General features: G+C 41.6%; 1 protein-coding gene across 2 annotated transcripts in view; it reads left to right on the plus strand.

Moving 5' to 3' along the window:
* The first annotated feature begins 6 nt into the window (after nt 1-6).
* The window catches only part of BRAP (BRCA1 associated protein), a 48143-nt gene continuing 30249 nt past the window's right edge, over nt 7-17900 (plus strand). For both annotated transcript variants that reach the window (XM_006147997.2, XM_006147998.2), the window contains exons 1-5: nt 7-17; nt 2900-3061; nt 4222-4423; nt 6093-6282; nt 15311-15424. In XM_006147997.2, the coding sequence (XP_006148059.1) occupies nt 2908-3061; nt 4222-4423; nt 6093-6282; nt 15311-15424 (660 nt within the window). In that variant the 5' untranslated portion in view covers nt 7-17; nt 2900-2907. The remainder of the gene's footprint in view (nt 18-2899; nt 3062-4221; nt 4424-6092; nt 6283-15310; nt 15425-17900) is intronic.

Raw genomic sequence — 17900 nt, forward strand, 5'->3', positions numbered from 1 at the left:
CGGCTGCAGCGCCGCGGGTGAGTCCCGGGGCCTCGCCGCCTTCCCTGTAGCCGCGAGTGGGCCTGGGGTGGGGGGGTCTTGTCCTCCCATAGTATAGGCCCGGGGACCGGCTGCGGTGAGGGCTTTTGTCCCAGAAAGACGCCGAGAGGTGGCTGCGGTCCCTCTCCACCCATCCTCAAGAGGTCTCCCAGATGTCATCTGTGGGAAGGCTTTCCCTGACCCTCCTTCCGAGTACCTCCCCACGGGCGTTCTCTTTGTACCTGGCGTCTCTGTGTCCGCCCGGCGTGGGAGTCGAAGTGTGTTCGTCTCACTTGCCTTCCTCTAGGCTGCGCTGACGGTCCCTGGTTTAATGAGATTGTGCCTCTTTGGAAGATACCACTTAGGGGCCCCGAACCAAAAATAACTAAAATTTAAATACTCCCTACACCCCAGCACTGCATTACACCCCTGCGTGCATTATCTTCTTTAATCATCTTTGCAGCAACTCTGTCACTTAAATGGGTGGCGTGCGCTTTTTACAAATTGGGAAACAGCCCAGCGATTAAATATCTTTGCCCAAGTAAGTGATGAAATTGAGATTCTAACTCAGGAAACTGGATCTGAAGAGTCGGAACTCTTTACCACACCTCCATCATGGGGAATGCAGCATGACTCTTCCTTGGTCCTCAAATAATTATCTAATAACATTCATTCAAGAAATATTTGTTAAGTGCCATGCACTCTATGGGAGCTTTCACTTTGCACAGAATCAGTCTCTGTGTGTTTTTCGTTTTTGGTTTTCGAGTTTTTTTTTTTCTTTTTTCCTTAGATCCTTGAGCTCATGAGAAGGAGAGAGACAGAGACAGAGACGATGAGCTGGTAAAGTGAGAAATCACCCCACAGGGAGGATGGCCATGCCGCAGTCTCTTCTCCATTTTACTCCTGAGACTTTAGGCATACGGGCCGGATGTGATTTTGAGACCACCAGGTCTGGGACTCAAACTGCGGTTAACCATGTAGGAGTCCAACATAGTCTCTGTTTTAATGGCAGCTGAAAATCCGTCTAACTCAGTACAATGTGACACTTCATAGTGCTAGCAATTTGTGTGAGAGAGATGAATCAAATAAATACAGAGTAAATTTAGAATTCTAGCTATGCTAAGTGCAGTGAAGGAAGGAAAAACAGTTTAGAAAACAACTATAAGAGGAATTCTTTGGTTTGAATTGGGTGCTGGGAAGGTGAGAGTCTTGTTATTGGAAATTTCCCTGAGCACAATGATTTTTTTTTTTTTTTTTATAACAGACATTTTTGCTATAGGGTGCATATGCTTGCTGGAGAGACGGAGAGACAGCAAGAAATCACCCTCAAGGTGCATGGCCACACCGCAGTCCCTTCTCCGCAGTCCCTTCTCCTCTATTCTCCTCTGGAGATTTTGGGCATGCACACACACGCACCTGGTATGAGTTTTAAGCCGCTGGGTCCAGGACTTGAACTGTGGTCAACTATGTGGGAGTCCAGCAATGAAACCATTATGCCATTTGCTGGTCCTGAGTTCATGAATTTTGAAGCTGAAAATTAAAGTTTGAATATGATTTCATGGGTTTTGAACACCTTTCAAAGCCTAAAAGTGACCCCTGGGTTCTGAAAGTTAACTAAATTCACATTAGCCACTCGGTCATGGAATCATTTATTTACTTATTTATCAGATATTTAGAGAACTTCCACTGTGTGCTAGACACTGTGATATAAGTGCTGGGAATACAGTAGTGAACAAAATAGGCATGACCTTTGCCTTGACAGAGTTTGTATTAGAGATATTTAAATCAACTCCCCAAATTTTTCCTTTTTTGTGTACTTTTTTTCACTTAAGACAATAATACCAGGACCAGCAGGTTGTATGATGATTAAGGACGGTGGATTCCCACATGGTCAACCACGGTTCGAGTCTTGGACCTGGCGGCCTTCTTTCTCGCTTTCGTTTTCTCTCTCTGTCTGGTCAAATTAAAAAAAATAATAATAACAAATGAAATTAAATAAATAATTCTTTTTAAAAAGACAATAATCACAGATTTTCATGGCTTTACTCAGGGTATACGGGGTGAGGATAACCCAGCATTCTTTTTTTCCCTTAATTATTTTATTTAACTTTATTTTGACTAAAGAGGGACAGAGAGAGAGAGAGAGAGAGAGAGAGAGAGAGAGAGAAAGAAAGCCCCCAGGTCCAGGACTCAAACTGTAGTCAGCTGTATGGAAGTTCAGCACCCTTAACCACCATGCCACCTGCTTGCCCCTAACTCAGAATTCTTAAGAAACTTAAGACTACCCCTAGGGCCAGCAGGTAGCATAGTGGTTAAGGTGCTGGCTCCTACATAGCTGACAGTTTGATTTGACCGTTGGACCTGGTAGCTTGAAACACATGCCAGGCATGTGTTCATGTGTTCCCTAAAGTCCTGAGCAGAGAATGGAGGAGTAGGGATTGAAGCATAGCCATCTCTCCTAGGAGATGATTTCTCACTTTCCCTCTTTCTCTTTCTTTAACGAGCGCATGTACCTTATAACAAAAAAAATTGGGAAAAGAAAAAAAAAAAAAGATTGCCCCTAGACATTACTAAGATGTTAGTTTGTCTGGGCTGTCACTTTCACTCTTGAACCTTCTCCAAGACTCTCTTACTGATTTTGCTTTAAAGTACATGATTTCATTAAAACAACCCTTCACTTCTGAGTTTATTATACTGGCTGGCTGTTGACTATTTGCTGGTTCCTGCAGGAGACCCAGAGGTGAGTGCGATGGATACTGCGAAGGCTCTTATCTTGGGGGAGAGCCACAGAAGAAAAAAATGGGAACCAATCAGTGGGCATGTTGAGAATAAAGAGGTGCTTGTTTTATTATCAGCTATTAATTATTCATATATTCTTCAGCTGGGGAAATGTCTGATGAGGAGATCAAAAAGAAGACACTAGCTTCAGCTGTAGCCTGTTTAGAAGGGAAGTCACCAGGGGAGAAAGCAGCAATCATCCATCAGCATCTTGGCCGTCGAGAAATGACAGATATGATCATTGAGACCATGAAGTCCAACCCAGGTATATTTTCTAAAACTTTGGACTCTCTTTTTTTGTTTTGTTTTGTTTTGTTTTCTGCTATAGAAATCACCCCACAGGGAGGATGGCCATGCCGCAATCCCTTCTCCTCCATTCTCCTCTCGGGATCTTGGGCACGCATGCACACGCGCCCGGCGTGAGTTTAAGCCACCAGATCCGGGACTCAAACCGCAGTCGACTATGTGGGGGTCCGGTGACATAGCCATTATGCTAACTGCTGGTCCCATTGGACTCTCTTTTGTAATGTGAGTCCCTGGTTGCTTGTTTTATACACGTTGTTGGATGAGCCTGTGATTTTGACCTCTAGCATACTTTCATGCTTCACTGCCCTTGTGCTTTACATAAGGCGATTAAGCCACATTTCAGCATTTCCAAATATTTCTACTAACCAATCTCAAGAAGCTGGGTTAACAACTTTATTTTGGTTGGAGAGAGCTTCTTGCCACCTATCTCAGTGACAGATTATGAGTGTATCAGATAAGCATATTGTGCCGTCCCCTGTCCTGCCAGCTCATTCCAGCCAGGAAAATGGATATAAATATTGTATCTCTAGTACATGGAATGGTCAGAACTGGTAGGTTTGGTTTTCAAACTTAATAGCCCCAAGTGTTTATCCCACTTAGGAGCATGTGAGAGAACATACCTGATTGTATGAAGGTATTTTTGGGTTAAGCATTATCCTTGAGTCTCAGAGGAAGTTAATAAGATTTTTCTGGAACAAAGAAAACTGTACAGTTGAGATGCCTTCCAAACTTGATTGTTCCATGACTGTATTGATGTATTGGGTCGTTGGAAAAAATCATGACACATTTTTGCATAGAAAAACATGTCATGACTTTTCCGATGACCCAGTAGTTCTTAAAATAGTACATTACAGGATCAGCAGGTGGCATGGTGGTTAAGGCGCTGGACTCCCACATGGCTGACAACGGTTCAAGTCTTGGCTTGCTTTCTCACTTTCTGTCTCACTCTGTCTCTCTGGTCAAATTAAAATAATAATAAATAAAATTAAATAATCTTAAATAACAGTACACTACAATTTCTCTGTCCAAGTTTATTCTTCTGACTTGAAATTTTAATCTAGTTAGAATCCTCCAGCATATTTCCTATCCGTTTATAATCTGCTAATTTTTGTTTTGCAGAAGACAAGATAAAAACTACAGTGGAAGAAAGGAAGTCGTCAGAAGCATCCCCCACCGCACAGAGAAGTAGAGATCAAAGTAAAGAACGTCCAAACACTGCTCCTGATTCTCCATCCAAACAGCTTCCAGACCAGATTTCATTCTTCAGTGGAAATCCATCAGTTGAAATAGTTCACGGTATTATGCATCTATATAAGACAAAGTAAGAAAACCTTTTCCCTTTTGTGTTAATCTATTTTTTTTCCCTTTGATTAGAGAAAATTATCTTACCTTGAAAGGAAGTGAATATTTTAAGCTTCAAAAAAGATAGCACATTTATGGATTGTGTGTCAGAGACTTTTTAGATGTTTTACATTTGGTTAATCTTGTGGCTTGGGGGTCAGAGTTATTCCTTAGAAAAGTATAGGTACACTTAAGAAATACCTTGGAAGAATATTCCCTTAAACAGGTAGGCATGTAAGGGGATGAGGGAATTGAAGTGACAGACAATAAAAAAAGAAAATTATCAGGGCCAGCAGGTGACAGTGGTTAAAGCTCTGGAATCCCACATGGGTGATCATAGTCTGAGTGCTGGACCCTACAGCTTGAAAATTACACTGGGTACGTGTGCACGCATGCCCAAAATCCCAAGAGGAGAATGGAGGAGAAGGAATTGTGGCGTGGCTGTACCCCATGGGTAATGGTTTCTCACTTTCTCTCTCTCCTCTAAATGCGTGTGTCCTATGGCCAAAACCTTTAAAAAAAAAAGAAAGAAAGAAAGAAAGAACGAATGAAAAAGAAAAAGTGATTTACATTATCCTCCTACCAAGTCTTTGCTGAAGAAGCTGCCAAGAGATCAATAAACAGATTACAATCTGATCACCATTTTTTTTTTTTTACCCGTTTTGATGGTCCAAAAAAATTCTTGCTAGAGGCCCAAAGAAAGGAATTACTCAGCTAGATAATATACAGGCTGGGCTATTAGCTCCTTGGATAATTGGTAGCTGATGTCTTAAAGGTTGTCCTTGTCGTAACTTGTTTGCCAGGTTCCTACAGGGAATACAGTGACTACTCAGGTAGCCATTTTGGATAACAACTGTCCAGTGAGTTTGCAGCATGTCAAAAGCAAAATGCATCGTAGGAGAACTTCCTTTCTCTGTCCCAGCTATTTCAACCCAGTAACACTTCCTGCATGTCATGTCCTCATGAATTAAAATTATTGAATTTAGAATTAATTTTTCTTGTAAACCCTTGAAGAAAGTCCATATATGTAATTGTGCTTTCAAGTTACCCAATGACAGATTATTATTAAACAAATGAGAGGGGCCAGCAGGTGGTGCAGAGGTTAAGGTACTAGATCCCACATGGCCACTTTTGCAGTTTGAGTCCCAGGCCTATCAATTGAAAATCATGTGGGGTACATGTGTGTGCAAGTCCAAAATCCCAAGGGGAGACTGGAAGAGAAGGGATTGCAGTGTGGCCATTCCTCCTGGGGGTGATTTCTCACTTTCCCTCTCTGTCTCTCTCTGGCAAGCACACGCACCCTATAGCAAAAAAAAAAAAAAAAAAAAGACCAAATGAGAATACAACACAAACTGTGAATTTCCGTAATGCAGATTCATAACTATAACAAACCTTTAACTACAGATTTAAAAGTTCTGGTGGGGAATGCAGAACATCTTAAGGTTCCCTGAAACTCCACTTCTGATATGTCTAAAGAATTCTGCATCTAGGGTATATTTTCAAGTAAAAGAACAAGCTGTTTAAGTTCATTTGTGAAATACTACAAGTTTTTTATTCCTATTTTCTTGGACATAAAGGTTGTCTAATTAGTGTTGTCTGAACTAACCATATCTCACCTATTCAAGCCAGTCTAATTATTGTCTTACTAGTAAGATGACCTCCTTAAAAGAAGATGTAAGGCGCAGTGCCATGCTGTGTATTCTCACAGTCCCTGCTACAATGACCAGTCATGACCTTATGAAGTTTGTCGCCCCATTTAATGAAGTAATCGAACAAATGAAAATCATCAGAGACTCTACTCCAAATCAGTATATGGTGCTGATAAAGTTTAGTGCACAGGTAAAAGTTAAGATAATAAAATCTCTTGCCACAGAAACTGTTTTTGAAACTAAATGATACTACCTCTGTATGATTTATGTTTTGCACTTAAGGTTCTCTATATATCTTCCAGGGTATTATATTGTAGCTCTAGATGTCTTTCTAAACTCATTAGTAGTCGTACAATTGTAATTCATACTGTGGTTTTTTAATAGATCAAATTGGGTATGAAATCTAGGGTTTTGTTTGTTTTCTTATCCAGTGGTAACTATTCCAATAAAGCAGTAGTTCCCAAACTTAACAATGATGATACCATCTTATTTATTTTCTGTTATCCCAGTTTCTTTTGTTCACTTTCTTTTTTTAAAGATGTTTTTGCCTTAGGGGTGTGTACTTGCTGGAGAGAAAGACAGACAGAGACAGTGAGAGGGAAAGTGAGAAATCACCTCCAAGAGGGGATGGCCATGCCACAATCCCTCTTCCTCCATCTCCTGCTGGAATCTTGGGCACACACACACACACACACACACACACACACACACGTGCCCAGCGTGAGTTTCAAGCTACCAGGTCCAGGACTCAAACCAATGTCAGCCATGTGGGAATCCAGCAATGTAACTGTGACACCATCTGCTGGCTCCCTTTCTTTTTATTTATTTATTTATTTTAAATTTTACTTAACATTGTTATTATTTTTCCATTTGCTGTAGGACACATGTATTCACCAGAAAGAAACAGAGACGGAGAGAGAGAGAGAAAGTGGGAAAGCAAGCCTCCAGGTCCGGGATTTGAACCACAGTGAGCCACATGGGAGTTCAGCACCTCAACCACCATGCCCATCTGCTCGTTCCTTTTTTTTTTTTTCCCTTTAAGAGAGATTTTTGCTATAGCGTGCATGTACTCAGTGGAAAGACAGAAAAATGGAGAGACAGAAAGCGAGAAATCCTCCCCCCCCGGGGTGTGTGTGGCAATACCACAATCCCTTTTCCTTCATTCTCTCAGGATTTTGAGCATATACGCCTGGGATGAGTTTCAAGCCTCTGGGTTCAGGACTTGGAACTGCAGTCAGTCATGTGGGAGTCCAGCGATGTAACCATTACGCTATCTGCTGGTCCCTGCTGGCTCCCTTTCATTCACTTTTTAAAAGGTACTCTCTGGCACATTTTTAGAAAGTAAAAAACATTGTTTTTTCCAGTTTTGGTGACAAGGGATTTTATTGATATTCTCTGAAGTATTAAAGATGCTTGGGCCCAACAGGTGGCATGGTGACTGTGGTGCTGGACGTCCACCCACATGGCTGACTGTGGTTCAAGTTCCGGTCCCAGCCACTTAAAGATCTTGCTGGGTGCATGTGTGCATGCCTGAGAGGAGAATGGAGATAAAGGTTTATGGCATGGCCACTCCCCTGGGGGGTGATTTTCACTTTCCTTCTTTCTATTTCTCTGTCTCTCTCTAGTGAGTGCATGCACCCTAGGGGCAAAAATACCTAACAAAAAAAAAATTATAAAATAAGATGCTTTTGCCTTCTGATTGAAAATCTGCTGTAGAGAGAGACAGAAACACTGAAAGAAGGGTGATATTTTCGGTTTTTAAATGTGCTTGTGCATTATAGCATATTTTTTGATACAGCAAGGTTTTGGCATCCATTCCATTTTACATATAAGCATCACTGTTCAACTCAGTTATAAAAATAATAGGATGGTATTCTCTTGGTCTTGCATATTCATGGGTATGCATATTTCTATATGAATATAAAAGATAGGTAAGCTTTAGTCATTATCCAGGTTATTAAAGAACTACTCTAAGGTTTCATTCAGTTTTTTTTTTTTAAAAATAGCCTGTTGAATGTGTCCTTTGGAATTTTGTTAGGTTTGAAATGCAGCTTTGTCAAAAGCTAACTTCTCACTACCCTCTTTGATAAACAGCTTTCCTGAATTTGCCCCAGATAAACAGTTTCAACTTGCTGTTTGACAAAGAAATGGTTGTGCCTGTAGGATAATTTGCCATTGCCTCTCTCACTGGTCACCAAGGTTTGTGGGTAAAAGGGAGCCCATGACACAAGGCCTACTTTCTGTCTTCTCCTTCCTTGTTACAGAAATCCAGAGTTGACAGCAGTGGCAGCCAATCAGTGGCCCTATGGTGGAAATTAAGAGAATGAGAGTTGGATTATATTTGTACCTGTCCCATAGGCTCGAGAGAGTGAACCCTTAGTGTGGAGTTCTGTGTACACAGTTAATATCTGTAGCCTTTACTGAATACCCCACTACTGAGGGAGACATTGAAACTGTCCAGTAGATTTAGATTTCAGAAGTTGCCATTAAGAACAAAAAAGCATTTCATTCCTTTCACTGTCAAAAGGCCTCCCAAGATCACTGAGGAACTTTGCAAACTGTGGTAAAGTGGTACCCTAAACCATTTAAACCTGGTAGCATATAAAAATGAGGTTTATAATGTTGACATATAACCTTTCTTGGTGACTTCTGTACCCCTCTGTACCCCTCATTCTGCTAAGTGCTCAACATACATTATCTCATTTAATTACCTCTGTAACTCTTTAAAATAGACAGGTTCTGTTATCTTTGTTTTACAGACGAGGAAACTGACTGCAGAGAGAGGATAGTGATTTACCCTAGGGTTGCGTGGTTAAAAATAAATGACTAGGTTGGGAATTGAACCTTCACTCTTTTTTTTTTAAAGAATTACTTTATTCGGGGCCGGCAGGTGGCATGCTGGATTCCCACATGGCCGACCGCCATTCAAGTCCCAGACCTGGCAACTTGCTTTATCACTTTCTCTTTCTCTCTCTCTGTCTATCTGGTCAAACTTTAAAGAAAAAGAAGAAAAAAAAAAAAATTAAATAAATAATTCTTTTTTTTTTTTTTTAAGAGAGGTTTTTACTATCGGGCTCATGCACTCGCCGGATAGACAGAGAGAGACAGAGAGACAGAAAGCGAGAAATCACCCCCCAGGGGGGATGGCCACGCTGCAATCCCTTCTCCTCTGTTCTCCTCTTGGGATCTTGGGCATGCATGCACATACGCCCAACATGAGTTTTAAGCCACCGGGTCCGGGATGCGAACCGTGGTCGACTACATGGGAGTCCAGCGACATAGCCACTACGCTAACTGCTGGTCCCAATAATTCTTTTTTTAAAACAAACAAACAAACAAAAACAAGTATTTAGTTTTATTTATCAGTATTATTATTTTTTCAATTTGACCACAGAGCGACAGACAGAGAAAGTGAGAAAGCATGCCAGCAGGGCCAGGACTCAGACTGTGACTGACTACATGGGAGTCTAGCGCCCCAACAGTCACGCTACCTGCTGACTGTGAACCATCACTTTTTTTTGGAGAGGTTTTTGCTATAGGGCACGTGTGCTCACCAGATAGACAGAGAGAGACAGAGAGACAAAGAGAGACAGAAAACGAGAAATTACCCCCTGGGGGGATGGCCATGCTGCAATCCCTTCTCCATTCTCCCTGAAATCTCAGGCATGCACGCACATGCGCCCGGCGTGAGTTTAAGCCACCAGGTCCGGGACTCGAACTGCGGTTGACTACATGGGACTTCAGCAATATAGCCATTATGCTAATTGCTGCTCCCAAACCATCACTTTTAATTGCTAGGACACACTCCTCTTATAGTCCCAGTGGGGAATGAGACAATCACCATTTGCATGACATTCTATAACAGCAATAATTTAGTTATGGTTTCTACTTAACAGTTCCATGGCCTGGGGTTAAGGCAGCTGGATCCCCCGACCTCACTGGTTGCACTCCATACTCAGCCACTTGAGAGACACACCAGACATATATGTGTGTGTGTCCAAATCCCAACACAGTGGAGAAATGAAGGACAAGGGAATGCAGGGTGACTGTTTCCTTTGGTGGGGGGTTCCTCTCCTCTCCTCCCTCCCCGTGTCTCTGTGGTGAGCACACATGCCCTCTGGCAATTTTTTTTTTTTTTTTAATTAAAGGCAATCAGCAAGTACCACAAAGGAAAAGTCATGAAAATAGGTTGGGAAAAATGTTCAGGAACATGTTAGGCGTTGATGAAACAGTCTGAAGCTTAGTAAGCCCACAAACTTCCCTGTTTCAAGCGCTCACCTTCATAATGTGCAGGTTACAGTGGGTATTTTCTGTTACCTGTTCATGCTTTCTAATCTGTCTTTTGACCAAGAACAGGTTGCTCAGGTTGACAAATGTTCTCTGAGAAACAGCCTGCTGCATGTTCTTTCTCGTAGGGATAGAGCCCTTCATCTTGGTATTGTGAATTGTATTATTTATTGCTAACCCTGAACCTTAGAGTCTGATTCCTGTCATCCTATCAAAGCACATCCTATCAAATATTTTTCTAAGACCTAATAACACTCTCTTGGTAAAAGAATTAAAGCTGGTTAATATTAAGCTCTTGTGAAAGAATTGCCTCAAAGGCAAACCATTGAGCACTTACTGAATATCAGATCCTGTGCTAAGTGTTTTCATGCATTATTTCCTTGAATCCTCTCAACCATGCCATGAGGTGTAGTTGGTATTACTTTCATATTTTATAGTTAAAGAAACAGGTGCTTGCCCAAGAGTAAACAGCCTGACTACATAGCCTGAACAGCAAACTATATTCTTATTATTTCCTTTTTCTCTCCAGATAAAAATTTTTTTTTGAGAGGTTTTTGCTATAAAGGTGCATATGCTCGCCAGAAAGACAGAGACAGACAGAGAGACAGAAAGCAAGAAATAACCCCTTGAGGGTTAGGCAATGCTGCAATCCCTTCTCCATTCTCCTCTCAGGATCTTGGGCATGCACACACACACACCTGGCGTGAGTTTAAGCCACCGGGACCAGGACTCGAACCATGGTCGACTACATGGGAGTCTAGCGATGTACCCATTATGCCAACTGCTGGTCCCTCTCCATATAAATTTTATTAACCACTTATAAGCAGCCAGGCTTGGTGCCATGCACCTGTAATTTCAGCTAGGCTGAGGCTGGAGGATTGAATGTTTGGGGCCAGCCTGGTCAACATAGTGAAACCTTGGCTCTAAAAACAAACCTCGTAAGTTTTCTCTATATTTTTCTTAATACCTTGAAGTTTTGTTGGCCTGAGCTTTATGTCATAGGTCTTATAAAAAGATGTGTTTTTTGGGGCCAGCAGAGGGCATGGTGATCAGGGGCGTTGGACTCCTGCATGGCCGACCACAGTTTGAGTCCCGGACCTAGCGGCTTGCTTCCTCATCCCCCACCCCCTTACTCTGTCCCTCTCTGGTCAAATTTAAATAAATAAATAAAGTTGAATAAATTAATTCTTAAAAAAAATAAAGAGAAGATGTGCTTATAGACTTTAGGAAACCTGGTCTTTGGTAAAGAATTTGTAATTCACCAAGACTACATGAAAGCAGGTGGGGTTTAATTTTGCAGTTCTCGGAGACAAAAAAAGACAGATAACCTCTTAATAGAATATGTTGACTCATTTTCACTTACACCCTCGCTTAGCCAAGGAGACCTCTACCTATTTGAAAAAATTTATTTATTTTGTGTGTGTGTGTGAGAGAGGAAGGAAAGGAAAGGAAGAGTAAGAAAAGGACCCCTTGGGCCAGTAGGTGGCATGGTCATTATGGTGCCGGACTCCCACGTGGTTGACGAAAATTCAAGCCCTGGACCTGGCCGTTGCTTTCTTACTTCTCTCTCTGATGAGCATGTGTGCCCTGTAGCAAATTAAAGAATAATAATAATGATAAGTAACTAAATAATAATATTTTTTAAATGAAGAAAAAGGAAAGGATTTCTAATAGGGTTTTTTGTTGTGCTGTGATCCCCATCCCTAAGCCTTCCAGCTAGCTAGGATCATGGGCAGGCCTGGTACGTTCAGTTCCACCCAGGATCTAAACCCTGGGCCTTCCCATATGGCTATAGTATTGCACAGTGGTCCCTACCACCTATTCTGCCACAGCTGGGCCAACCCTACTTTTTATGACTAAAAATATGTTCTTAGTACTATATGCTTATGCACCCCATTACAGCATTGGGGCCAGTGATGGACTTCATATACAACAGTGGTCTCGTAAGATTATAATATGCTACACAAGACATCCTAGGTGTGCAGCAGGCTATACCATGTATGTTTGTGTAGTACCCACTGTGATGCTCACACAATGGCAGAATCACCTAACAACACATTTCTCAGAACACATTCCCATTGTTAAGCAACAGGTAATTGTATGTGATCATGATGACAGTAAAGGAACCATGATCTTGATGGATTTGTCTTTTTCTAAGTTCATCCTCAAAAGAGAATAAGGACAAAGGATTAGATGGGACCAGCAGATGGTATAATGGTTATCGCTGGACTCCCATGTAGTTGACTGGTTCGAGTCCTGGATTCGGCGACTTAAAACTCAACACTGGTCACATGTGTGTGCATGGCCAAAATCCCAAGAGGAGAATGGAGGAGAAGGGATTGTGGCAAGGCTGTCCCCACCCCACCCCCTGGGGGTGGGGGGGTGATTTCTCACTTTCTGTCTCTCTGTCTTTCCAGTGAGTGCACGTGCCCTAAAACAGAAAATAAATAAGCAAACCAATGGACTTGGGGGGAAAAAGCCAAGTTTCTTTAAATATTTTGGCTCCATACAATGAAAACATTTAAAATAAAACAGTTGTCTCTTCTATGCTCTTTGCAGTTAGCTTTGGGCTTTTGTTTAATGTGTTTGGATGCTGGGTTGAAGTATGAACTGTGTGAACTTTGCTCCCTACTATTTTCCTAGTGCACAGTACAGTGTCTGACACACACTCGAGGCTCAGTCAATATTCAAACGTGAGGCTATATTTTTAATTCTGAGATTTTAAAGATCAATGTGTTCAAATTAAGAAATCTCCACTGTTTATGGACGTTCTCATTTCAGAAAAAGCATGTTTTTCTTTGGTTTAGGTCAAGAACTCTCCCTCAGAAAGAAATTATTTGTCTGGTGTTGAGTGTGTTTGGTCACACGCCCTGTCCCCTCCCCTGAGGAGGCCTGTCTCAGCGTTTACAGAGCTCGACGAGAGCTCTGCATTACTTCAGTAGCCACCACCAGTACTTGGTGGTGCTTGAGGCCACGGCAGCTGAGTAGAGGCCCTGATGGCAGGCAGTTTGATCCCTTAGTGCACGAATCCATGTGCTGTTGTGCTGCTACCTGCATTTCAAGAAAAACTGTTGATCCTGACGAATAGGGAAGTAATTTTAGGTCACTTCTTAAAATTAAACAGATTCAGGGCCAACAGGTAGAGTAGTGGTTAAGAGCACTGGACTCCCACATGGCCTACCACAGTTCGAGTTCTGGACCTGGAGGCTTGCTCTCTCACTTTCCCTGTCTTTCTCACTCTGTCCCTCCTTGGTCAAATTAAATAAAAAAATAAAGTTAAATAAAATTATTTAAAAAGAAAACAAGAATTAAAGAGATTTTGGCCAACAGGTAGCATGGTGGTTAAGGGTGCTGGATTCTCACATGGCTGGACATGGTTCAAGTCCCAAACCTGGTGGCTTGCTTTCTCACTTTTCCTTCTTCTCTTTCTCTCTCTCACTCTGTCCCTCTCTGGTCAAGTTAAAATAAATAAAAAAGAATTAAAGAGATTTATTACTCAATAACTAGCTTTCAACATTTTGAAGTTAAAATTTACTGTTATAGATTGTTCCTGAAGGAAAGCCTTAGAAATAAAACTGTATTCAGACTTGATCATCCTTCATCAGCCACTTAGCTCACTTGGTGCATAGTAAGAAAGCATAAATAACTAAGAATCCACAATTGAGTTAGATCATTGGAGTGGAATTCAGTCTGCCGAGGCACTTAGGATGGCTGAGACGCAGAACTCTGAGTGTAGACAGGCAAGACTCTTTTCCTGGTGCAGCCTTGAATCTCTTCCTAGAGATTGATAATGCAGCGCACTTCCTTATACAGAACCCCCTCCCCCGCCTCCCCAAAACTGCTCATTTCTGCTGATAGGGCCGAAGCACACAACTTCCTTGTTTGGACTAATGCCCATGTGGGAGTAAAATTTTAGACAAGCTTTGGCCTCCCACTACCTCACAAAATTGGCTAAGTTTGAGAACTAGAATCATCTCTTTGTTGCTTTCTACTAAGTTTAGACTATAGAAGGTTTGATCTACGTTTGTTCACAGAGACACATGTGCGTTTGCAGCTTTAACTAATGGGCTTTTTCTCCTTAATTTATCTATTTTTCCATTGCAAGGAAAGGAGACCGTTAATATTTTAAAGGCTGATTCATCTTGCCCTTCTTGACCTTGACCAAGAGTTTTACTATTAGTACTGGACACTGGGTTGTTTAAAGCCTCATGATGAGATCTGTAACTATTATGTATTATTCCTATTTGGCTTACTGAAGAGGAGTTGGCTTTTCATCCCATACTGGTTCCACTGGTCCTTTTTTTTCTCCCCCTAATGTAAATGCTGCTTTTTAAAAGTTTGTTTATTTCATGAGCAAGAGGCATCCCGACAGGGTCCTGCTCCAACATGACGCTGCCTTCAGCCCTTCACCTTTCATGCAGGGCCTCTGTGGAGCCAGCATTGAGCAGTAGTGCCCTTACCACCTGTACAGCCACACCTGGGCCCTGACGCGTTTTTAAAAAGAGTCCTTCTATAACAGTCATTAGTTATGATTTTGCTTTCAACCTCTGTAAAATTAATTGTTTACTTTCATCTGCTATAAAAGTGATGACTAGAGGGGAAAAAAACTGCTATCAAGGGGAATATTGACCATTGCTGGTTGAATATTAAAAGTGTGCTAGCTGTCAGTTTATCTCAGTGCAGTTCCTTCTGCCAGTTCAAGTAAAAACTTCCATGTAGTTGAGGAAACATAAAGGCATGAGATCCTGACCTGCAGAGTTCAGTCAGCCTAACTGCCTGCTTTAGGAGATACTACTTTTGGTGGTTGCTTTCTCTCCTAAGTTATAAGTTTAAAAAAAACTGATGAAAATAATTAAAGCCATACATCGTATATATAAAGCAAAACCAGCAGAATATCTGTCTTAATTCTCTCTCTTTCCCCATTGGTATAGGCTGACGCAGATAGTTTTTATATGGCATGCAACGGCCGCCAGTTCAACTCCATAGAAGATGATGTTTGCCAGCTGGTCTATGTGGAAAGGGCTGAGGTGCTGAAATCCGAAGACGTAAGTGTGAACAATTTTTATGTTTGATTATAAATGTATCAGATTGGTATTCAGTTGAATGTTAAGGGACCAACCAGTGGCAGAGTGGTTAAAGTGGCTGGATCTCATGTGACTGACTGCATAGTTCAAATCCCAGACCTGACAGTTTGACAGACATGTCAGGTGTATGTACGTGCATGCCTAAAATCCTAATAGGAGAAATGGAGGAGAAGGGTTAGTGGTGTGACCACACCCCAAGAAAAGTGCTTTCTCATCTTCTCCTTCTTTCTCTGTCTCCGTCTGGCAAGCACATGCACCTGACTAGCCTGACTAATTTTAAAAACTAGAACGTTACATATCTGTGGAAATGTCCAGAATAGGCCAGTCCATTAAGACAGAAAGTAATAAGTGGTTTCCAGATGGGTAGGGAAAAAAGGAATGAGGAGTGACTGCTCACAGGTACCAGATTTCTTCTTGAAATAATGGAAATATCCTAGCATTAGATAATAGTGAAGGTTGTACAAACTTGTCAGTGTACTAAAAGCCACTGAATTATATATTTTAAATAAAGAATTTGATGTTGATTTTATCTCCTTTTTTAAGTTGCAAAAGCTGTAGAATAATAATTTGTATTGTTTTAATTGAATGTTTGTCTATCCCAGAGCAATGAAGCATTGTCTGGAGCTTAAGAGACATGTTTTTGTTTTAAATATTAACCATTAATATCTACTTCCTAATTTTTTAAAGAAATTGTTCATTTTATTTATTATTTTTAAATTTGCTGTAGGGCACATGCACTCCTTAGGGGGGGAGAGAGAGAGAGAAAAGGAGAAAACAAGCCACCAGTGCCAGGACTCAAACCAGTTGGTCACTTGGGAGTCTGGTGCCTTATTCACCATGCCACCTGCTGACCCCCCACTTCCTAGTTTTTGATTCTGTTTTAATAGCAATTTGTAATTGCTCTGATCTGCTGACCTCTATGGGAACCTTTCTTATGATGTGTGCTCAATTGAATCATTTTTGATTTTTGTTTTTGCTATAGGATGCATACACTTGCCTGAGAGAGAAAGACAAAGAGAAAGAAAGTGAGAAATCACCCCTCAGAGGGGTGGCCATGCCACAGTCTCTTTTCTTTCCTCCTATTTTGGGCATGTACATACATGCACCCAGTGTGTTCCTCAAGCCACTGGGTCTGGGACTTGAACTGTGCCGTCAGCCATGTGGGATCCAACTGTCTTAGTCACGTTAGTGGCTGGCCCCTTGAATCATTTTATAAACCAGCAGATTCAGCTCTGACTTCATCCTTTTTTTTTTTTTTTTTAAACTTTCCGTAGGGCAGGTCGCTTGCCAGAGGGAGACAAAGAAAGCAACCTCCAGAGTGATGGCCACACCGCAGTCTCTTCTCTATTCTCCTCTCAGGATTCTTGGTCCACACACAAACATGTCGTACTTTTCAAGCCACAGGGTCTGGAACTCAAACCATGCAGTCAGCATGTGGGATCCAGCCACATTAACCACCATGCCAACAGCTGATCTGAGATTTCTGTTATTTTAAAGTAGACCTAAAGGTCTTTTTACCTGAAATCAGCTTAATGTAAGTGAGTTCTGATTAAATTGTTCCATCTTTAGGCAGAGTGTTTTAAAATTTGATATGTTGGGCTTTCCAGACTGGCTCCATCGCCATGTGGTTTAGGAAGCCAGATCTCACAAAGCTGACTATGTGGTTTGACTCCTAGCCCTGCAGACTTGAAAAACTCAATAGGCACACACACAGGTGTGTCCAAATCTCAGGAAGATGGAAAAATGGAGGAGGTACTGTAGGATGACCATGCCCCATAGTGGGGTGCTTTCTCCTTTTCTCTGTCTCTCTCTCTCTCTCTCTGGTAAGCACATGTGTCCTCTGAAGAAACGAAAAATAAAATTTTAAGAGTTTTTTGCCTTAGAGTATGTGCACTTCCCAGAGAGAGACAAAGACAGTGAGAGGGAAAGTAAGAAATCACTCCCTAAGGGAGGTGGCCATGCAGCAATCCCTTCTCCTCCATTTTTCTCCTGGGATCTTGGGCACGCACATGCACCCAGCTTGAGTTTTAAGCCAGTGGGTCCAGGACTCGAACTGTGGTCAGTCATGTGAAAGTCCAGTGACTTAACCACTATGCCATCTGCATGCCCTGTTGCCCTCTGGCAAAATTAACAACAACAAAAGAAAGAAAGGAAACTGAGCTTCCTTTGTGCCAGTTGCTGCACCTGGTCTCAGTTTTAGAGATTCATTTATTTTAAAAGAGTTATTTATTTAATTTTAATATTACTTTAATTTGCTATAGAACACATGCACTCACCAGAGAGAAACAGCACAAAAGAAAGTGAGAAAGCAAACTGCCAGGTCTATGACTCAAACAGCAGTCATATGGGAGTCCAGCATCCGAACCACCATGTCACCTGCTGGTCCCAAAATTCTCAAATATAAATGAGCACAGCTTTTTTTTTTTTTTTTTTTTTT

Source organism: Tupaia chinensis, unplaced genomic scaffold, assembly GCF_000334495.1.
Source record: "Tupaia chinensis unplaced genomic scaffold, TupChi_1.0 Scaffold000226_1, whole genome shotgun sequence".
NCBI lineage: Eukaryota > Metazoa > Chordata > Mammalia > Scandentia > Tupaiidae > Tupaia > Tupaia belangeri.